The sequence below is a fragment of the Oncorhynchus mykiss genome, chromosome 23 (assembly GCF_057628025.1).
Source record: "Oncorhynchus mykiss isolate SJ-2025 chromosome 23, ASM5762802v1, whole genome shotgun sequence".
Classification (NCBI taxonomy): Eukaryota; Metazoa; Chordata; class Actinopteri; order Salmoniformes; family Salmonidae; genus Oncorhynchus; species Oncorhynchus mykiss.
The window spans coordinates 22,317,857-22,341,421 of record NC_143044.1 but is presented as its reverse complement, the minus strand read 5'-3'; the positions used below and the strand labels follow the sequence as shown (position 1 = coordinate 22,341,421).

Sequence of the window (23,565 nt, the reverse complement as noted above, 5' to 3'; positions counted from 1 at the left end):
CCAGTAAGGATTTAATCTTACTGCCTTGTCAGTAGTCTTTCTCTATCTCTCTCTCTCCCTCTCTCCGCACAGGCTGTAGTCTCTTTCTTTCTCTCTCTTCATTTGTACAACTAAAACCTTCCCTCTCTTTGCCTCTCTTCCTTGAACTACTCGCATCTCTTCGTTAACCCCTAGCTGTCTCTCTTAGTGCTGTCTTTTGACTTTCAACCTCCTCATTCTGCCTTGCTTCCTCTTCCTCTTCCTGGCTCCCCCTCATAGACTTTGAGTAGAATAGGACATGTGAAAGGGAAGAGTGGGAGGTTTTTGTTGCACTATAGGAATGGAGGTGTATTGCTAAATCAATCAAAGAGAGGTGTTTGAAAGAGAAGTGAGCTTTAACACTATGCTGCACAACCACCTTGTCCATTCGGCATAGGTCCTGACCGTTATTCCTGCATGTCACATATTGAATGCATGTTAACATCGGGATATCACTATCAGAGAGAGATAGAGTCCCGCCCACTACCACTAGAGAAATCCAGCTCAGCCCGCCCAGTTACAGTTACTCAGCCCGCCCAGTTACAGTTACTCAGCCCGCCCAGTTACAGCTCAGCTCAGCCCGCCCAGTTACAGTTACTCAGCCCGCCCAGTTACAGTTACTCAGCCCGTCCAGTTACAGTTACTCAGCCCACCCAGTTACAGCTCAGCTCAGCCCGCCCAGTTACAGTTACTCAGCCCGCCCAGTTACAGTTACTCAGCCCGCCCAGTTACAGCTCAGCTCAGCCCGCCCAGTTACAACTCAGCTCAGCCCGCCCAGTTACAGTTACTCAGCCCGCCCAGTTACAGCTCAGCTCAGCCCGCCCAGTTACAACTCAGCTCAGCCCGCCCAGTTACAGTTACTCAGCCCGCCCAGTTACAGTTACTCAGCCCGCCCAGTTACAGTTACTCAGCCCGCCCAGTTACAGTTACTCAGCCCGCCCAGTTACAGCTCAGCTCAGCCCGCCCAGTTACAACTCAGCTCAGCCCGCCCAGTTACAGTTACTCAGCCCGCCCAGTTACAGCTCAGCTCAGCCCGCCCAGTTACAGTTACTCAGCCCGCCCAGTTACAGTTACTCAGCCCGCCCAGTTACAGTTACTCAGCCCGCCCAGTTACAGCTCAGCTCAGCCCGCCCAGTTACAGTTACTCAGCCCGCCCAGTTACAGTTACTCAGCCCGCCCAGTTACAGTTACTCAGCCCGCCCAGTTACAGTTACTCAGCCCGCCCAGTTACAGCTCAGCTCAGCCCGCCCAGTTACAACTCAGCTCAGCCCGCCCAGTTACAGTTACTCAGCCCGCCCAGTTACAGCTCAGCTCAGCCCGCCCAGTTACAACTCAGCTCAGCCCGCCCAGTTACAGTTACTCAGCCCGCCCAGTTACAGTTACTCAGCCCGCCCAGTTACAGTTACTCAGCCCGCCCAGTTACAGTTACTCAGCCCGCCCAGTTACAGCTCAGCTCAGCCCGCCCAGTTACAGTTACTTAGCCCGCCCAGTCCTGAGGCTATTAGATCACAGAGGTAGTGTAAACATCGTTCTGTTGCTACAGCCTGAAATAAAGACTCATCTGAGATTCCCCGAGCAGGCCATGGTTTTTCTTCTAAATATTTAATCTTGCCTTTAAATATGAGAGCATTTTTTGCTGATTTGACCATTTTCACCTGTGGAACTAACCCTTCAGTTCAGTCAGGAATCCCTGTTCCCTGTTCCAAAGAAAATACATGTTTTCACCTAATTTTAACATTCTATCATAAAGATCACATGCTCAATGTAATTAAAAACACATTTTCCCATCTCAAGAGGTTAAATTTAAAAAATACTATAGTAAGTGCCGATTAAGTGCCAAATAAAATAACAGGGTTGACCATAACAGGGTTGACGATTTCATCTGATATCAGCCATACATCCCCTTGTGACAGAGGGAATGGAAGCTTGTTGTGCACAACAGGGAGTTGCAATTAAATGTAAGCTTCACAACAAAAAACAAGGAAATTGTTAAAACATTTCTAGCCTGTCTATCTATGGGTATCAAGGTTGATGTGTTATTCTAGCCTGTCTATCTATGGGTAACAGGGTGGACGTGTTATTCTAGCCTGTCTATCTATGGGTAACAGGGTTGATGTGTTATTCTAGCCTGTCTATCTATGGGTAACAGGGTGGACGTGTTATTCTAGCCTGTATATCTATGGGTATCAGGGTTGATGTGTTATTCTAGCCTGTCTATGGGTATCAGGGTTGACGTGTTATTCTAGCCTGTCTATCTATGGGTATCAGGGTTGATGTGTTATTCTAGCCTGTCTATCTATGGGTATCAGGGTTGATGTATTATTCTAGCCTGTCTATCTATGGGTATCAGGGTTGATGTGTTATTCTAGCCTGTCTATCTATGGGTATCAGGGTTGATGTGTTATTCTAGCCTGTCTATCTATGGGTATCAGGGTTGATGTGTTATTCTAGCCTGTCTATCTATGGGTATCAGGGTTGACATGTTATTCTAGCCTGTCTATCTATGGGTATCAGGGTTGATGTATTATTCTAGCCTGTCTATCTATGGGTATCAGGGTTGATGTGTTATTCTAGCCTGTCTATCTATGGGTATCAGGGTTGATGTGTTATTCTAGCCTGTCTATCTATGGGTATCAGGGTTGATGTGTTATTCTAGCCTGTCTATCTATGGGTATCAGGGTTGATGTGTTATTCTAGCCTGTCTATCTATGGGTATCAGGGTTGATGTGTTATGCTAGCCTGTCTATCTATGGGTATCAGGGTTGATGTGTTATGCTCGACCCGCACAGTTTTCCACCACAAAACACCAGAAAATGGCCAAAAAGAGTAGAACCTGCTTTTACACTAGGATTTGACTATTAGATGTTCAACATTTTTTTACATTTTATTTACAAAGGAAAAGTTTCATTAAATTAAAATGAATTAAAATGAGAATTCAGTTAATGTAACAGGGTTGACCTTAAAATGAGGGACACTAATCACATCAAATAAATGAATCACTAATCACATGAAAAAAATAATAGTCTTCAGAAATGACTTTGTCAAAACAACAAAATAACTAGGGTTTTACAATGATGGTGAAACTTGGAGAAATGTTGGGTTAAGTGGGTTCAAATCTTCCTCAAGGTGACACAGGGTTGATGGAGGGACATGTCAAAGTGCTGAATTTACTTTATTCATATTAAAAATCTGATTTATTGAATTATGCATGTGGTCTGTAGTAAAGGGCACTTCATTTAATATAACAGGCTTTTAAAATTCAATATTGGTGCACAATTTCTACTTAAAATATCAAAGGGATGAAAAGGCACCCATTTGCACTCTCCAATGCACTCTCACACTCTCACATAGAGGGGTACAGTCCCAGTTAGGGAAGGTTAGGCTGTACTGGAGGTCATTTTGAGCTGCAGTTCAATTATTCAGCCTGAAACCTCCTCCCTACACCCACTCTTTTCAAAATGACTCCTTTTTTAGATAGGTATTATACAGTGCATTGCACTTGAGTTGCCAGTTGATTTATGATCAACAGAACCTCTGCCCCTATTCTAGGAATTGTATTTGTTCTGATCTCTAACCAATATTGTGTGTGTGTGTTGCAGGACAGTGGGGATGACTCCCACAGAATTGCCCAGTCCCCAGTGGTCCATGTCAGGGGGCTGTGTGAGGCCGTGGTGGAAGCTGACCTGGTGGAGGCCCTGGAAAAGTTTGGCCCTATATGGTAAGAATCCACTCACATATGTTGGATGATATGTTCCCCCCCCCCACCCCCCACCCCTTAACCCCCTGTTTTCGTCATTGTAAGGCATAGAAATAAAAAGGCTTTTATCTCATCTTTTAGTTAAACAGAAGGGAAACGAATATGGAACATGCACTGTACTGTGACTTGGAAGACTGTGGATTAGAGTGTAGCTACATGGATCATGTAAATGTGGTGTGGATATGTGTGAGGCATTTCCCCTCAGGCCTCCCCAGTGACTTGCCTTTCATCCTGTTGAAGTCATTGGGGGGTTCTGTAGAAATAAAAACGTATATCAGCATGTACTGAAGGCTCAACTCACTTCCTTTGAAGAGCTACACACATACTCACAGACACACGCAAACATTTTCAGAGTCACACGTCAGTATACAGTCGACTCACACACACACATACCAGCACGCACATGGAGTGGAGGTGTTTGTGGCCAAACCAAGCTTTTACCTCACGGAGACCTTGAGTAACAGAGAGAGCTCAGTGTTAATCAGGCTCGTTATGTGGTGCAATATTAATTACGTAACGTCCCATCAAACCTAGGAGAGCTGCGACAGCATGGTTAACCCACAACATAGAGACAATCTACCGTACCATGGTAACTGTAGAAACTATGGTAACTGTCCAATTAGACCAGCACTGCCCACAGTACGGTAACAACTGCACTAACTCCCTCCCCTCTTCTGTTTTTGTGCATCTATGTTGAGCCAACATAGGTGATTTTAGGGGGAAGTATAAACAAAAAGTCCCACAAACAAATAGAGCAGTTTCCTTTCTGGTAGAATTGTTTGAGAATATAACCTCATAACCTCAGAATTGAACTAGGAAATGTTTTACATTCCAAACTTGCAAAGTTTTCATTCTGTCAGTTCAGGACATGAGTTCTCATCGGGCAAATTTCAAAGACACCCTATTTCCAATAGTGTTCTACTTTTAGCACCAAATGTCGTTCCCTACGGTAGAGAGGGAATGTGGTTTTATTTGAGCCACTGTCCATTTAGAGTAATAGACCATTTTTCTACTCAGTGAATTGAATTCTAATGGACTTCCTTGTTGTTCTGTGTTGATGGCAGCTATGTGATGATGATGCCCTTTAAGCGGCAGGCGCTGGTGGAGTTTGAGATGGTGGAGAGTGCTGATAAGTGTGTGGCGTGTGGGAGTAGCGAGGCCGTCTACATCGCAGGCCAGCAGGCCTTCTTCAACTACTCCACCAGCAAGAGGATCACTCGCCCCACCAACTCAGACAACCCCAACAGTGGCAACAAAGTCCTGCTCCTTTCGATCCAGAATCCCCTCTACCCCATCACCACGGTAAGAACATGGTAACAGTACGTGACTCCTGGCATGAGTCAGTGCTGAAAATACATACTGTATTACACAATAGCATCACAGCAGTAACAGTAATTGCCACCCGCCTGGCACTGTATGCATGCTATACTGTCACCATGGTAACAGTACTGACCAAGAGTACCTCATTATTGCCCATGTTAACAGTAGTCAAGTGAATATATGAATTATAAACATTGTGTATAATCATAGAACTACAGGGTTTATATTTGTACTCTTTCTTGCTTTCTCGCTCCCTTTCTATCTCTCTATGTTACCCTCTCTTTCATTCTTTCTTTCTCTCTCTCTCTGTCTACCTCTCTCCCCTAATGGGAGCAGTCAGGCTACATTTAGAAACTAGTGCTTAAAAGCATCTTGTGGCTGTTTCAAGGTTTATATATCTCCTGCCAACACCCATCTATCGCCACCTTTCTCTGTCATCTCCCTCTGCTCTCTTTCTCTCCCCCTCCCTCCCTCTCAGGTTGCATTGAAAGAAAGAGAGGGCTCTCCGCGGGGTACCTGTAGTGTTCAGATAGCATGTGTCTGATGTAGGGCTGACCCCATTTAGTCGACTGGTCGATAGGCGGTTGGTCGACCGAGATTTCTTTAGTCGAGCATATAGCAAACACAAAATAAAAATGTCATGGTGTACAAGACACCTGTCTGAGTGGACTGATCCATTGTGGAGGCCATGGGGATGGTATAGTCCATCAGTCTAAGACATTTGCTACTGAAAATGTATATGGTTATATTACATAAGAACAATAAAAAATGTAATATTTGAAAACAAATGCGCTTTCTCCCGCGTTGGATAGCGGTCGATATCCGCGGTTCTGAAACATCAGTGCGCTGTTTAATTGTTGCCATATCCTAGACCATGTTGCTATGTGCATAATAAAGCCAAATAAAATAAAATGTTATGGTTCGTATACACATATTTAGCACATATTATTGTGGGTGTGGTGAAATGCTTGTGGCATTGACTAAAATTCAGTAGAATATAATGCAGTACATACATATGACATGAGTAAAGCAAAATGTAAACATTATTAAAGTAACAAGTGTTCCATTTTTAAAGTGGGCAGTGAATCCAAGTCTATGTATATAGGGCAGCAGCCTCTAAGGTGCAGAGTTGAGTAACCGGGTGGAAGCCGGCTAGTGATGGCTATTTAACAGTCTGATGGCCTTGAGATTGAAGCTGTTTTTCAGTCTCTCGGTCCCAGCTTTGATGGATGAAAGTGGGTGAACAGGCAGTGGCTTGGGTGGTTGATGTCCTTGATGAGCTTTTTGGCCTTCCTGTGACATCTGATGCTGTAGGTGCCCTGGAGGACAGGTAGTTTGCCCCCGGTGATGCGTTGTGCAGACCGCACTACCCTCTGGAGAGCACTGCGGTTGCGGGCGGTGCAGTTGCCGTACCAGGTGGTGATAGAGCTCGACAGGATGCTCTCAATTGTGCATCTGTAACGGTTTGTGAGGGTTTTGGCTGCAGATCTATTGGGGTGGTAAGCAAATTGAAGTGGGTCTAGGGTGTCAGGTAAGGTAGAGGTGATATGATCCTTAAAACTAGCCTCTCAAAGCACTTCATGATGACAGAAATGAGTGCTAGTCATTAAGTTCAGTTACCTTTGCTTTCTTGGGCACAGGAACAATGAATGACATCTTGAAGCAAGTGGGGACAGCAGACGTCTTGTGTCTGAGTTGTTGAATTGCGATTCCACTTTGTCTCTGTACTGACGTTTTGCCTGTTTGATTGCCTTATGGAGGGAATAACTAGTGTACACTGTTTGTATTCGGCCATATTCCCCGTCACCTTGCCATGGTTAAATGCGGTGGTTCGTGTTTTCAGTTTTGAGCAAATGCTGCCATCTATCCATGGTTTCAGGTTTGGGTAGGTTTTAATAGTCACAGTGGGTACAACATCTCCTTTACACTTCCTGATGAATTCAGTCACTGTATCCATGTATTCATCAATGTTATTCTCAGAGGCTACCCGGAACATATCCCAGTCCGCGTGATCAAAACTATCTTGAAGCATGGATTCCAACTGGTCAGACCAGCATTTAATAGACCTTAGTACTTCCTGTTTTAGTTTCTGCCTATATGAAGGGAGGAGAAAAATGGAGTCGTGATCAGATTTTCTGAAGGGAGGGCGGGGGAGGGCCTTGGAGGCATTTGGAAAAGTTGAGTAGCAGTGGTCCAATGTTTTTCCAGAGCGAGTACTACAGTCAATGTGATGGTAGGACTTAGGTAGCGTTTTCCTCAACTGTGCCTTGTTAAAATCCCCAGCTACAATAAATGCGGCCTCAGGATGTTTGGTTTCCATTTTGCATAAAGTCCAGTGTAGTTCTTTGAGGGCTGTCGGGGTATCATCTTGAGGGGTAATATACACAGATGTGACTATAACCGAATCACTTATGGTCGGCATTTGATTGTGAGGTATTCTAGTTCGGGTGAACAAAATAACTTGAGTTTCTGTGTGTTATCACAATCACACCATGGGTAGTTAATCATGAAACAGACAACCCCGCCTTCCTTCTTCCCGGAGAGTTCTTTATTCCTATCTGCGCGATGTACTGAGAACCCAGCTGGCTGTATGGATGGGGACAGTATATCCCGAGACAGCTATGTTTCCGTGAAACAGAGTATGTTACAATCCCTGATGTCTCTTTGGAAGGAGATCCTCGCCCTGAGTTCATCTACTTTATTATCCATAGACTGAACATTAGCGAGATATAAACTCGGAGCGGTAGATGGTGTACACGCCTCCTGACTAGAAGTCCACTCCGAATACCTCTTCTCCGCCGGAGGTGTTTTGGAGTAGCTTCTGGAATATGTTCAATTGCCCTGGGGGGTACGAACAAAGGATCCAATTTGGGAAAGTCATATTCCTGGTTGTAATGCTGGTGAGTTACCGCTGCTCTGATATCCAAAAGTTATTTCCGGCTGCATTTAGTAAAAATAATAATAATAATAAACCCTCCTTTTTAATCTCCTTATTGTTATTATTACTATTATTATTATGATCATTATAATAAGTAATGTTATTATCATTAGTAGGCTTAGTATAGCAGCCTTGTATAACCACCATCAAGCTGTAGGCCAAAGAGTACATCCTGTTTAGTCTTAATCCCGTAATTTAGGCCTGTATTTCAATACTTATATAGGCTACTGTATCAATCAATAATTCATTCGTTAATGTCATCACACAGCATACAAGTCATTCATGAATTGAAATGCAATCAAGCATTTTAGTTTTCAAATAACAAAGCAAACCTTGAATAATTAGCGGAAACAATAAATAAACCGTTCCATTTCGGCGATTGCATTCACAAATTCATGCGACTGTTTTTAGTCTTTGCTGTAATAAAGGCTTTCAAAAAAGAAATGAAAAAAGACTTACAACAGACTCTATGGTATGCTTATAATTGAATTACTGTTGTTTACATTGTTTCAAACAGTCTGAAAAATTATATTGTAATCTAACAGCACCTGTTTGGCACACCTTACCTTATTTTTCTTGATCTCCATTATTTTCAGCAATTAGTCAAATTTATTCCACACATCTGACTTCCCCTTTACCTCCTGAGCAACCAAACAGTTTTGAGTTTATTCCTCACTTCATCTGCATACATTTTGTGTTTTGGCGTTCAGAGTTTGTGCTATAGGTCAGGCCCTCTTGGTCATGTGCATGCGATGCATACGTGTGTCAGGTAACGAGAGGAAGGGTTGAGGGAATAGGGAATGTTTAACCGAGACAAATGAGGGATTTCAGAAACCAAACTTTTCCGTCAGAAATGGCTGTAATTATTTTTCAGGTTCAGCAACACGGACAGCGCGATAAACACTGTTGTCGCTGCAGCAGGGAGGAGAGAGTGACAAGGGGTGCTAGTCACACAGTCACTCGCTTTCTTTTTATCAACACAGAGCATCAAGTCTGAGCCCCGCCTGGAACAATCAAGTCAATTGCGGTCGGACTACCTCTTGTCATCTGTGTGTCTTAATTATTTCATCAAACAGTTGCCTTAAAGCATCAGACAAGCTCTGTGCATATCGTTGATTTAATTAAAACACATATGGAAAAATTGGTCGAAAGAACAGACGACTCTCGGTCGACCAATTCTTTTTTTTTGGTCGAGGACAGCCCTAGGCTGATGATAAGAATACCAGGAAGCTCAGGTATATCAGTCTCCCTCAGATATGGGATGCACAAATAGACTGAGAAAGGATCCAGCCTTATGCTGTCTCACTCCAGGTGAGCAGAGAATAAATAACACACGCAACAACCAAGATAAATGTGCAGAGACCTAGATAGGGTTGAATTATGTTATTATTAAGTCAAACAGAGACAAACTGTCTGATTAGAGAGACAGTCACTGTGTTAGAAGTATAACAGCACACACTAAAGTACTGATAAATGTAAAGTACCAGTCAAAAGTTTGGACACACCTACTCATTCAAGGGATTTTCTTTACTTTTACTATTTTCAACATTGTATAATAATTGTAAAAAAAACTACGAAATAACACATATGGAATCATGTAGAAACCAAAAAAGTGTTAAACAAATATATTTTTGATTTTAGATTCTTCAAAGTAGCCACCCTTTGCCTTGATGACATTCTCTCAACCAGCTTCACCTGGAATGCTTTTCCAACAGTCTTGAATGAGTTCTCACATATGCTGATCACATGTTGGCTGCTTTTCCTTCACTCTGCAGTCCAACTCATCCCAAACCATTTCAATTGGTTTGAGGTTGGGGGATTGTGGAGACCAGGTCATCTAATGCAGCACTCCATCACTCACCTTCTTGGTCAAATAGCCCTTACACAGCCTGGAGGTGTGTTGGGTCATTGTCCTGTTGAAAAACAAATGATAGACCCACTAAGCGCAAACCAGATGGAATGGCGTATTGCTACAGAATGCTGTGGTAGCCATGCTGGTTAAGTGTGCCTTGAATTCTAAATAAATCACCAACAGGGTCACCAGAAAAGCACCCCCACACAATCTCCTCTATGCTTCACGGTGGGAACCACACATGCAGAGATCATCCGTTCACCTACTCTACGTCTCACAAAGAACCAAAAATCTCAAATTTGGACTCATCAAACCAAAAGACAGATTTCTACTGGTCTAATGTCCATTTCCCGTGTTTCTTGACCCAAGAAAGTATCTTCTTCTTATTAGTGTCCTTTAGTAGTGGTTTCTATGCAGCAATTCGACCATGAAGGCCTGATTCACACAGTCTCCTCTGAACAGTTGATGTTGAGATGTGTCTGTTACTTGAACTCTGAAACATTTATTTGGGCTGCAATTTCTGGGGCTGGTAACTCTAATGAACTTATCCTCTGCAGCAGAGGTAACTCTGGGTCTTCCTTTCCCGTGGCGGTCCTCATGAGAGACAGTTTCATCATAGCGCTTGATGATTTTTGCGACTGCACTTGAAGAAAATTTCAAAGTTCAATCCACACCTGCTACTTGAAATGCATTCCAGGTGAAGCTGGTTGAGAGAATGTCAAGAGTGTGCAAAGCTGTCATCAAGGCAAAGGGCGGCTACTACTCAAATATAAAATATATTTAGATTTCTTTAACACTTTTTTGGTTACTACATGATTCCATATCTGTTATTTCAAAGTTTTGATGTCTTCACTATTATTCTTTAATGTTACACCAGGAACGCACAATCCCTCCATCAGTGCTCAGACTGTCCGCAATAGGCTGAGAAAGGCTGGACTGAGGGCTTGTAGGCCTGTTGTGAGGCAGGTCCTCACCAGACATCACCGGCAACAACGTCGCCTATGGGCACAAACCCACCGTCGCTGGACCAGACAGGACTGGCAAAAAGTGCTCTTCACTAACGAGTTGCGGTTTTGTCTCACCAGGGGTGATGGTCGAATTTGCGTTTATCGTCGAAGGAATTAGCGTTACACCGAGGCCTGTACTCTGCAGGGTCCGTCATGGTCTGGGGCGGTGTGTCACAGCATCATCGGACTGAGCTTGTTGTCATTGCAGGCAATCTCAACGCTGTGCGTTACAGGGAAGAGATCCTCCTCCCTCATGTGGTACCCTTCCTGCAGGCTCACCCTGACATGACCCTCCAGCTTGACAATGCCATCAGCCATACTGCTCATTCTGTGTGTGAATTCCTGCAAGACAGGAATGTCAGTGTTCTGCCATGGCCAGCGAAGAGCCTGGATCTCAATCCCATTGAGCACGTCTGGGACCTGTTGGATCGGAGGGTGAGGACTAGGGCCATTCCCCCCAGAAATGTCCAGGAAGTTGCAGGTGCCTTGGTGGAAGAGTGGGGTAACATCTCACAGCAAGAACTGGCAAATCAGCTGCAGTCCATGAGGAGGAGATGCAGGTGGTGGCCACACCAGATACTGACTGTTGCTTTCGATTTTGACCCCCCCTTTGTTCAGGGACACATTATTCAATTTCTGTTAGTCACATGTCTGTGGAACTTGTTCAGTTTATGTCTCGGTTGTTGAATCTTGTTATGTTCATACAAATATTTACACATGTTAAGTTTGCTGAAAATAAACAAATTTGACAGTGATAGGACGTTTCTTTTTTTGCTGAGTTTAGGTTCCTGCATCCAGGCTGCATCCTCTCTACTCGAAGGACACACAGATGTTCCTACTTGATGAAGTCTCACATAAACACTGGTTCTCATTATTCCACCAATTTCACACAGGAACCTCTCAAATATTGTGAACAAATTTGTCACCGCCTGGTGTATTGTCTCCGGTGTTGTAGGTGTCAGGGAGAAGTGCCGTTTTAATTGGAACATGTATCTTCCAGCTGCAGCCTTGGTGAGAGCTGACTAAAGCCTTCCGTGTGTCTCCGTCTCTTGTCTCCAAGGATGTTCTCTACACAGTGTGCAACCCCATAGGCAGTGTGATGCGCATCGTCATCTTCAAACGCAACGGCATCCAGGCCATGGTGGAATATCCTTTCTGTCTAGCTGGTTGGCTGGCTGGCTCGCTGGCTGGCTGCCTGGCTGCCTGTTAGAGTGTGAGTGTGGAGGGTGTGACCATAAAAAAGGCATCCACAGGTCAAATTATTCAACCAGCGTAGATTTGTTTTTGTTGGTGGTTTTAGAGGTTTTATATCTTCTATGTGGGGACTTGTAATTGTAGATTGAGGCTTGAGATTATTTGGTTGTGTTGCTGTTGTCCCTAACTGCCCCCCCTAACATTTGAGTCCATCGAGTGTGCTCAGAAAGCTAAGGCTGCTCTCAATGGAGCTGACATCTATGCTGGCTGCTGCACCTTAAAAATCGAATATGCAAGGGTAAGTCTGTATTCACCACACACAATCACATACATAACGCTTAGCAAATAGATTTTCTTTAAAACGCTGGAACACTTCCTGATGATCAGCCTCAGCATGCAACAACATATCTGTTGTTTCCCTCCTACAGCCAACTCGCTTGAATGTGATCAGAAATGACAACGAGAGCTGGGACTACACAAAGCCTTACCTGGTCCGAAGAGGTAAGATTCTGCTCCTTGTTCTGTGTATGTAGGCTATGGAGTGATCTCATTGTGTAGAAGCTGCTGAGTTAGGGCTATGGGCTGCCATATAGGGCTGTCATTGTGTCAGAGTGTCCATGGGCAGCCTGCAGGGCAGAGTCAGGTTTTCCTTGCCCTTTATCTGAAATCTGCCCAGGCTGCAAACAGAATAGCAGGAGAGGTAAGGATATCAAAGAAGTGTGGCTGTTTCTCTTCTCATTTCTCACAAGCTGTAGATAGATACACTCTGAGCTGAGAGAGAGAGAGAGAGAGAGAACTGGACTGTTTGTCCTGAGTTTAGTCTGCGTCAGCTGAAATGAGACAGAGAAGTTGTGATACTTCTCATTATCCTGTGCTAAATATGCTAACTTGAGACAGCCAGATACTGAGTCAGAGGCTGAGGAGAGCACTGTGGTTGTATCATTGCATGAGGAATGTTATAGTAGCAAAGATGCCGTTTGAAAAAAGTGCAGAGAAATGGCCTGTTGTTGGCTACCCCTCTTTACCACCCTCCCCCCATCCCACCCCGTCTATGTGAAGTCATCATTGTGACTGTAGCGCCCCCTATTGTGAGGTGGTTAAGGACCAGTATGGACCACAGACCTGCAGTCAACCAAGCCAACACAAGACCGACCCACTGCGCGTCCTTCTCCAAGCAACACACTCTCACATCCGTCTCTCACAAGCCTGCACCTGCCGCCCATGGGAATAGAGGGAGAGAGAGGAAAAAAGAGGGATGGACGACAGGCTGACCCTGCACAGCAACATGCATCCATCTTCACCCAAACCTCAAGAGAGAGGAAGCGAGACTACTCATTCATCCTGACCTCATGCAACCTCAACATCAACACGCCCAGGACAACCCGCCAGTGCCACCTCATGGCTGGAGGACTGGCTGCTTTTAGACTTTTTAGACTGGACCAATTTCCTTCTCTTGATCATATTCAGTCAGTTATCTGACTGGTTAAAACCCTTTATATTCTCTCACCAAATAATCAGTAGTAGAAATATCGATGTATTAGTCTATACTATCTCATGTCTGGACATGTGAACATAAGAGTGTATTTCTCTCTTTGTCTTCTAGGCGTTTGTCTTAAGTCAGACAATAAGCAAAAAATCTCTGCTCTGTAATCTACTTAAACACCAAGGTGACACTATCTTCTACTGTAAACTACTTCATATTATAGCATTTCTGTCAGTGTCAATGTGTTGAAATGCCTACTGTAGTAGAAGAGAACTGCTTAGATTAAATCCTGAACATTGAATGTCTATTCTTGAATGCACTGTTAATGGGGGTACATCGTGTGGATGAAGAGAGTCACAGTTCCTTAGAGGCCCTCTATCAGAGACCCAACCTTTATATCGCTATCTGAAAGGCATTGCCCTGTGAAAGTCAGACCCTTTTCTCCTAGTGCATCCATCTCCTCAAATTAACCAGGGGACACAGTCGACTGCTGAGGGGGTTCACCCTATGATGAATATCACCCTTTACTACATGGCTAAATGAGAAGTCAGGCGAGATGCTAACTCATTTGAAAGCCCAGTGAGAGTGAGTTAGTCTCCTGCTGTGGCGCCGTTCTTAGGACACTCAAATGTTTTCCTCCAGCGTCCTCTGTGGACGTCTCTCACCTCGCCTCGGGAATGACTGCTTCAGTACCATGCCGCTCTCCGCTTACCTGAGAGGAACTTATATTTGATTCACTTTAAATCACCCTCACACTTTTATTATACTGGGTATTGGATTGTATATCAGCATAAGTATAAGTCATGGTTCTATCAGCTGCTGTATAATGAAGTATCCCACGCGTACAGTATATACTGTGTGATCTGGTCTGTAGCACCTTTCCTTATAGAGAACCTATATCCCTGGCATTTAGGAACAGGTGTCAACATGGTGTTACAACACGTTAGAGTTCGATGCTCTACGTGCATCAACATGGTGTCTGGTTCACATCCCATGGGGACCAGCCAGAGAGGCTGTCTGTGACATCACGTCCCCTGTGAGTTGCCTTAGCCAAAGCAGGGTTCATATTGCTGTTGCCCACGGCGAAGATTAGCTGCCTTTTTAGCTAGCAGTCCTCCGCAAGGAGACTTTGCTGGGACTCTCATCCCCTGGCCCCTTTGGGGGAAATAGCAGTCGACTTGGGTGGGGTAAATAACTAGCAATTTCAACTGAAATTCTAACGGATCATTCCGTAAAAAACGGGAGAATAGTCAGCCAAGAAGAGAAGCAGCGCTTTAATTCTCTAATCATGCTCAGTGCACCAGTTGGCCAGGGAATTATGATTGCCAAAGCAAATCTGTTCTCTGGTAACTTTACCTGGATGAATAAAGGTTGAGTGCACAGCATGAGACTGCAGTCTCTCCGAGGATGTTGTTAATGATGGATAGTTTTCCCTTCTTCTCCCCCCCAGAGGACGACCAGAGGAGAGAGGGTTTTTGTGAGGCATGGGGGGTGGGGGTGGATCTCAGGGTATAATAATAGATGCTGTTTGAGGCCTGACTGTGGAGGGAGGCATAGGGTGAGATGGGGGGGGGGGGGGGTAATGATGAGTTCCGCTGCCACAGCAAACAGGGCGGTGAACCCTGCTGTACACCCCTAATCTGTGAGTGAAGGTCACTTTGACTATCTGATGAAAGTTCTCTCTCTCTTAATAATCCCCCTTATCATTTTACACCCATGTAGCATTTCAGTAGAGTGTCTTGTGACTTGGCCTGGGGGGACTGTTGTGGATACCACACGGCATCTCCCATCCCCCCAACCACAGAGCTGACCTGGCTGCAATAGTTACATAGATGGGTTCCTGTAAGCTATAGTGGAGCATTACTGACTAATAAAGGAGATTTGGTTACTTGTAAGTTATAGAGGGGCTTTTCAGTTGTAGAGGTAAACTTATTGAACTGAATAATTGGAGTGATAATATCTGCGTTTCCACGTAGAAAAACAGGAGCTCTGATTCATGGAACATGGAAGGTTCCCACTGGGCACACACTGGTTGAATCAACGTCATTTGAACCAACGTGGAAAAGATGCTGAATTGACCTCTGTGCCTAGTAGGTTTCTTTGATCTTTTCAACTGTATTGTTAGTCTTCTAATTAGGGCTCAGTTGGGACTGCTCTTGTGGGAGATGGAACTGCAGCTGCTCTTTGTCCATCCTGTGCCTCCATGTATCTCTCTGTGATTCTGTGCCAGTTGTGAACTGACTATCTGATGATGCAACACAGGTTGATGTTGTTTCACTTGTCCTGAAAGAGACAGCCTGTGCCAGTAAAGCCAAGACCTCAGTGAGAGGGGTTGCTGACTGTTCACGCTAGTGATGTAATTCAGGTACTTTTCCTCCACCAATCTTTGTATAAAAATGTAACAACGTTTTCCCCCTGTTTAAAATGTGCCCTTTGTTTTTTCTTTCTATTTTTGAATCTTCTCTCCACTGTTCCTTGTCTATAGATTGCTGAAGGATGTCAACTGTATTTAGTAAAGTAAATTGCCATTGTGGTTAACAGTAGACCTACTTTAGGCCTACGTGTCTTGGTGTCTCCTTCTCTCTGTATGTAATAGTACAACATAGTACTACTGTTCAAATAGTACAACATGGTACTACTGTTCAAATAGTACAACATAGTACTAATGCATGGTAAAGGTACAACTGTGGATGCATTGGAGTCCTTCTAATGCACAGTATTACCAGGATTTATATTCTAACGTGTGTTAATCAATAGCATTGTTTCCATATGTTGCCTAATGGCTATAGTACTGTTACTATGTAAATGAATGTTAAATGTCAACAGACTTGGGGTATCACCAGTGTATTCAGACTCACCTGTAATGTCACAGGTCTTCTGTCGCTTCTCTAATTATATTTTGCTTATTTACCTCCAATGACCTTTTTATCAGCATGTCTATTTGAATAGCTCCTATTTGAATGTGTAGCCCAGAGTCATTTCCCTCATACTCTCTCCCTATGCTGTCAATGTGTTGATGTTTCAGAGCGTGGGAAGGGCAGACAGAGACAGGCCATACTAGGGGAGCACCCGTCCTCTTACGGAGACAACGGATACGGTAAGGTCCCCCCTCCTAACCCCAGCACCAAAACACTACCCTATTACTCAGTGTGCCAACCATATCCCCCTTTGATGTCACGCAGGTTGATACATAGCTATGTTTTCATTTAAAAAGCCCTTTTACAAAAAGTCCCACTGTACCTAACATCATTACTAAACTTTAGACGTACGAGTTACCACACCCGGACTGCCACATTATCCACACTATCCACACTCTATCCACACTTCCCACACACCCCTTCTGCTCAGATGGAGGGTGTAGATTCTCAACCCTATCTGAAGGTGAGAGGAGTAGAGACCTCCCAAGAGGCTAGTAGAGAAAAATAAAACCCACCTCCACACTCCTTTCACCATCAGGGTTGTGTTCATAAGGACCGAACAGGACAAGAAAGTAGTAGCTGATCCTTCATTTCAAAATGCTTTCTCCCGTTTCGTGCCTGCTGAGCACAACCCAGGTGGAAGTGAAAGTTGTAACCCCTGCTCCTCCTTTCCCCTTTTGTTATGTATTCCAGGGTCACACTGCCCTCTGCTGCCTCTCCCAGGGAACAGCAGGTACAAGCTGAGCTCCCACGACATCCCAGAGGTGGTGGCCTACCCCCTGCCCCAGAGTTCCTCCTACAACCACGGCTCCAGCTCTGTCGCCATGGTGAGCGGCCTGCACCCCGCCAAGATGAACTGCACCCGCATCTTCAACCTCTTCTGTCTCTATGGCAACATTGAAAAGGTCAGCAGGGGGACCCACCTGAGGAGGAACTTAAGGGCATCCATGTGTGTGTTGTGGTAGTTTGTCTGTGAATTAACATTTATTTTATATTTTGGGGGGGGGAGAGGGGGGTGTTATTCTGTTTGAAGTATTTCTGTTTGAAGTAGGTGTAGCTGAAGGTGCGTGAATCTATTTGAGGATTGCTATGCACACAATGTTTGAAACTGTGTGTGTGGCAGGTGAAGTTCATGAAGAGTGTCCCAGGCACTGCCCTAGTAGAGATGGGGGATGAGTATGCAGTGGACAGGGCAATCACTCACCTCAACAGCATCAAGGTGTTTGGCAAGAGGCTCAACGTCTGGTGAGTTCCTTGTTAGTACATTACAGGGAAGCTTAGGACCTGCAGTATTCAACCACATAATTAATATTATTGCCTACTAGTATCTTATTACTCTTTCTCTGTTATCGAATCTAATTACCGGTACAGAATCAGTGTGCGGGGGTACAGGTTAGTCGAGGTCATTTTTACATGTAGGTAGGGGTCAAGTGACGATGCATATATAATAAACAGAGAGTAGCAGCATTGTAAAAACAATGTAAATAGTCTGCGTGACCATTTGATTAATTGTTCAGTAGTCTTATGGCTTGGGGGTAGAAGTTGTTAAGGAGCTTTTTGGACCTGGACTTCAACTCCCTCCCTCTCCATTTCTCTCTCTCTCTCTCTCTCCCCCTCTCCTCTCCCTTCTCATCTCCCCCTCTCCAGTGTGTCCAAGCAGCATGCGGTCATTCCCAGTCAGGTGTTTGAGCTGGAGGACGGCAGCAGCAGCTATAAGGACTTTGCCATGACCAGGAACAACCGCTTCACCAGCCAAGGCCAGGCCTCCAAGAACATCATCCAGCCACCCTCCTGTGTGTTGCACTACTACAACGTCCCCCCCTGCATCTCAGAGGACCAGCTACTGAGGGTAGGGCTGTGATAAGGTTTTTTGGTGGAGAGGGTGTGAGCAGAGGCCTGAACAGAGGGGTTGAAGGTCAAGGCTAGGGGACGGGATGTAGGAAGTAAGGTAACGATTAACTCCCAGAAGTCCATCCTTTGTACTGGCATCTGAAAGCACCAGCTGCTGAGGGTATGGCTGGGATGGCAGGGTAGGGTGTTGGGAAGGGTTTCTGAGGTCCGTATGGGGTAACGTTTAGCATGGACTCATCCTGTGTGCTGAACTATTACAAGCCCCTCCCCCTACATTTCAGAGGCCCAGCTGGATCTTGGATAGGTGGTTGGGATGAGGGTGCATATCTAATATTTTGTCAATAGGGCTAAGAGGTGAAATTAGCCTGCTACTCTTTTGCTGCACAATTAAAATAGCTTGCATAGAAGAAGACGACTGCTGATGGTTCTGCCTGTCACTCACTGTCAAAGATGTTTGTAGTTTGACTGAGACTAAAGAGCTCCACCATGTGGTTGTGGTTAGAACAGAAGTATTGTCTCGCAACAACCTTTATCTCAGCTGTTCTTTTTTTTTTACAGTTATGCTCAGAGCATGATGTGCCAGGTTTCACCAAGTTCAAGATGTTTGATGCAAAGCGTAAGTTTGGGCTTTTTTAACTTTTTCTATTTGTGTGTGTTCGGCTGTTGAAGGAGATAAGTGTACTGTCATACTTAAGTTGTCCTTTTCTCCTCTCTTCTTGTCAGCCTCCTCCAAAACCATTTCGGGCTTGTTAGAGTTTGACTCCAAGACACACGCTGTCGAGGTCTTGACCGTCCTAAACCACTACCAGATCAGAATACCAAGTAAGTGACCAAGATGGCCTTGCTTTCCTCAACAGTGACCGCATACTAGCACCAAACACTCAACCGTTAGTAGTCACTCTCAGCATGAGAACTGATAGTGCCACATACAGTCGGAGAAATGCCCATAAAATTGGATTTAGACCAAACTTACATGAAGACCTGAAAATAATAAATATATTTTTCCTGGGTGAAATAGCATGAGGGACATGTTATAAAATCCAAAGGGGGAGAAAGCTGTCAATGCTGTCTGTTCTAGCAGCAGGTGGTTCTTTTTTACATTATTTCTCCTGTCTGTGTTGGTTGGCACCACAGGTGTTTCAGCCTGGCCCTGTGGAATCCGTCGCTGTCAGAGAGGGAGATTAGATGTGTGTGTGTGTGCTTGAAGTGAGATAGAGGGAGCACACTGGGACAGGAGTCTGCACCATCTGCTGCACACCTTTTCTCTTCCCAGACCGGACTTAACGCTCCCGTCTTCAGAACTCTCCCTGCCAATGTCCCCAACCGAGTGTGCATGTGTGTGGGCATGCCATATGATCATGTGTGTTTGTTTATGTGCGGAGATATGTGTGAGTGTGTGTGTAGTATGTGTGTAACCTCGCGTGTCTGACCTTTTCCAGATGGCTCTAACCCCTACACCCTGAAGCTGTGCTTCTCCACGTCCTCTCACCTCTAAAGACCAGTGCACCAGCAGGAGAGGGAGAGATGGAGATGGAGAGAAGGAGAAGCGATGGTACTGGGAGGGACAGACTACTAAGCTGACAAGACACTGATAAAGAGGGCCCTCATCCAGACTGACTGGCTCCTCTTGAAGAGGTGAAGACTACTGAAACACAGACGTGTGAAACACTGGAGATTGCTGAAGAGGTTTTTTATCTTGCACCTCTTATTTTGGAGTATTTTTTGTCCTCTTCGTTTTTTGTTTTCTCTGTATAGAGAGAGCCAATCAGAACTAAGAACTGAGAGATGACACCCTGTCTCTTCCCGGCATCCATTGGGGCTGAGCATGGTACCTTAACAGGTGACCCCTGAAAAGACTTGTTGTGGACAGAATAAGATGACTTGTTCATTTTTGCGTTGTGTTTGAAGACTGGATAGAGGACATCTATTATGCCCATGCTGTGGAAGACTATCCAAGATGGTCGCCATATTTATGGGTTGACAGCGCTGCTTTTATGCTCGGCACATTCTGTTGAGCAGCAAAAACTCAGTCGTTACTTCAGTGGAACAATGTGTCAATATGAATTTTAAATCACACTGTAATGTGATAATATGTAAAGGTGTATAGAATTGAAATGGAAGTTCTGTTATGGAGGGGTGGGACGGGGGACGGAAGGGGGAATATCAATCTTATTTGGAGACATTGTGTCAGCAGGTGTTTTGCTTTGGAGTGGACTGTTTAATGACGCCTTTGTATGATGTTTACACATGAAGAGCCCATGGTCTGTGTCGTATGTCAGTGTTTTGGGGCACTCTGTTTGAGTGTTAGTACTGTGTTAGTATCATGGCTCGCCTGCACTGGTTCAGTGTCAGTAGTTTAGCACATTCGGATTGTTTTAGTGTTTAGTGGCACGCCGATATGTCTTATGTTCACAAATGGCTGTATCCAGAATCATTGTACATCATCCCTAGCTCTTTTCCTGATTAATTAGCAAATATAGCAACAATGTTATAGAGATATGTTTTATTTTTAAAACACTCAAATACCTAAGGTTATTTGGGAACATCCCTGCCAAAGAGGGTAACAAATAATATGATTGTACAGATGCTTTGTACAAGAATTGTGGAATTCCATTTTACTTGCAAAATAAGGAAATGACACGTTAACAGCATATTCCATGGGTCTACTCTGTATATTGTACTGTATAACGTGAGCAAATACATAGGTGTTATTCAAACCTTTCTGCAAGTAGCAGATTGTAGTTTTTGCTACTACAGTGAAGGGTTATCCAGGCATCAGGATCAGGGTTTGGTTGGATCTGGATGCATGCTGTGAGCGTGACACTCATTAAACATTCAGCAGTCTTCAGATCCTCTTACATCTTTATGATTCGATAATTGTTCCACGTCGTGAGTTACATTTCAAAAGGCTTGAGTTACCATAAACAGCAGTCTTGTGCTTCATTTAATGGTATCATCAAACGTAAGGAGGGTCTTAAATTCTCACTACACGCATGTTCAGATAGGTAGTACCCATGATGTCCATGTCTGACTGGTCATTAAATGGCGTTGTGTCTGTGTCTTTGTGGTGGATTTTGTGTTTGAGTTTGGTAATCTGTGCCAGTGATAGTCATTGGAGTGACACCAGAATAAAATCTTCATGAACACTACTGATTGTGTAGTCTCCAGCCCTACGAGCTTTGAGAACACACTCCCACAAATCCTCTTTAACAAACTTCAGAGGATCCCTCTGCCCACAAATGTATCTCTGAGGGCATAACTTGTTCAAATAGAATAATGCAGCCGCCTGGCTTTCTAGAGCCACATTGTCAAAAACACAGCGAAAGCTTTACTTTTCATGACTTGAGAAAACATAGATGTACATTTAAATGTGGAGAGAGCTGGTTGGGAGGAAGGGACAAAAGAAGAGGAAATGGAAGGATGGAAACGGAGGCATACACACACAGTAACATTTCATGCTAGTTATTTTTCCTTTCAGATGAGATACTGTGCACAGCTAGTGACATGTACTGAAATAACAAACATGTCTTGCTCTCTTAACTGAAAAACCAAGAAAAACATAAACTTATACAAACCCAAGTGGGCACACACTCACAAACACCTCTCTCCACCCCCACACAATCTCTCTCTTTCACACTCCAGCCTGGTCTCTACCCACAACTTTAGAGAATGTTCCCTTCAGTCTCATTAGGTCATTAACTAACGTTCTCACAGAAATGTTCCCGTGATGTGCAAGGAAATTTCCCAAGAGACGGTTCCCTTAATGTCAAATAGAACTTACCCACAACATGGTTACCATGCTCACAGAACTTAAGATATGAATGTGATAGACACATTTCCTGGGAACGTTGCAAGAACATTCATGTGTCCAGTTTTCTGAGGGTTAGGAGAATCCTCCCATCAACGTCCCACCGAACATACACATAACAGGGTTGCCATGTTCTCAGAATAAAAAATATGAATGTTCTAGGCGTGTTTCATGAGAATATTGCAAGAACAATCCTTTGTCCAGTTTTCTGAGGGTTAGGAGAATACTCCATCAACATCCCACCAAACATACATTACACAGAACATGGTTGTCATGTTCTCAGAACACAAGATATTCATGTCTAGACAAGTTTCACAGGAACGTTGCAAGAGCTTGTATGTGTCCCAAAAGAAATGTCTTTACCCATCACTGTTGCCGAGCCAATCGATGCCCTGATTGATGAACCACTGATGCATTCATAGCTCTTTGTCTGTTGGCAAGGGATCGTTTTTAACATACAGTCTTTTAAACTTACGCATTTGACACACAATTACATTGTGCATGTTCATTTATACAGTAATCATTCTTCAACATGTCCTCACCTATGATTTAAAGTCACTACATCTTTATTCGTGGTATTCTGATCCTTCTGCTACGCCACCATGCCCATGCCAGGTTTCAGTTAGTCTGGCTATTCTCTCATCATTGATTTTATTTACTTATTTCAACAATTTAAGGGCTTTCCGTGTAGTTGTCTAATTTTGGTGGTGCATATCAACCTGTTTTAATGATACTCCTGAATCACTAGGATCAATAAACTATTTTCTTGAGTGTACTTTTAACAGAGCTGAGATTTACTTCAAAGTGTATTCACCCTATTGCTTACACCTATCAAGTTGTTTCAGATCTACACAAGTGCCTACTGTAGGAAGGAGGGGTTAGGGCAGTGTTTCCCAAACTCGGTCCTAGGTACCCCAAGGGCTGCACATTTTGTTTTTCTGCCCTAGCACTACACAGCTGATTCAAATAATCATCTAATTATCAAGCTTTGATAATTTGAATCAGCTGTGTAATGCCAGGGCAAAAACCAAAACGTGCAGCCCTTGGGGTACCTAGGACTGAGTTTGGGAAATATTGGGTTAGGTTTTCTTCTAGACAGGGCCTAACTACACTGTCCCAATAAGCACATTCCCTACAGATATCCTTATTAGGACAGTGGTTAGGGTGTTTGGAATTGGTGGCGTGGGTTTGAGACCTGCTAGGGGAGTCACCCTACTCTCACATTCTTAGCAATACATACTGAACAAAAATATAAACGCATCATGTAAAGTGTGGGTCTCATTTGTCATGAGCTGAAATAGAAGATCCAGAAAATGTTCCATAAGCACAAAAAGCTTATTTCTCTCAAATGTTGTGCACAAATTTGTTTATATCACTGTTAGTGAGCATTTCTCCTTTGCCAAGATAATCCATTCACCT

General features: G+C 44.1%; 1 protein-coding gene across 2 annotated transcripts in view; it reads left to right on the top strand.

The window, feature by feature from the left end:
- The window catches only part of LOC110502589 (heterogeneous nuclear ribonucleoprotein L-like), a 54,430-nt gene extending 32,943 nt beyond the window's left edge, over nucleotides 1-21,487 (top strand). Inside the window, exons 2-14 of one of the 2 annotated variants that reach the window (XR_016491003.1) lie at nucleotides 3,618-3,736; nucleotides 4,840-5,077; nucleotides 11,953-12,040; nucleotides 12,290-12,384; nucleotides 12,515-12,587; nucleotides 15,832-15,934; nucleotides 16,595-16,666; nucleotides 17,181-17,392; nucleotides 17,611-17,732; nucleotides 18,135-18,336; nucleotides 18,897-18,954; nucleotides 19,062-19,160; nucleotides 19,778-21,487. Coding sequence is in view for 1 of the 2 variants with exons in the window: in XM_090217069.1 (XP_090073195.1) it covers nucleotides 3,618-3,736; nucleotides 4,840-5,077; nucleotides 11,953-12,040; nucleotides 12,290-12,384; nucleotides 12,515-12,587; nucleotides 16,595-16,666; nucleotides 17,181-17,392; nucleotides 17,611-17,732; nucleotides 18,135-18,336; nucleotides 18,897-18,954; nucleotides 19,062-19,160; nucleotides 19,778-19,833 (1,434 nt within the window). In the remaining variant the exon portion in view is untranslated. The remainder of the gene's footprint in view (nucleotides 1-3,617; nucleotides 3,737-4,839; nucleotides 5,078-11,952; nucleotides 12,041-12,289; nucleotides 12,385-12,514; nucleotides 12,588-15,831; nucleotides 15,935-16,594; nucleotides 16,667-17,180; nucleotides 17,393-17,610; nucleotides 17,733-18,134; nucleotides 18,337-18,896; nucleotides 18,955-19,061; nucleotides 19,161-19,777) is intronic. The other variant, XM_090217069.1, reaches the window with a different exon arrangement.
- Nucleotides 21,488-23,565: the final 2,078 nt, after the last annotated feature.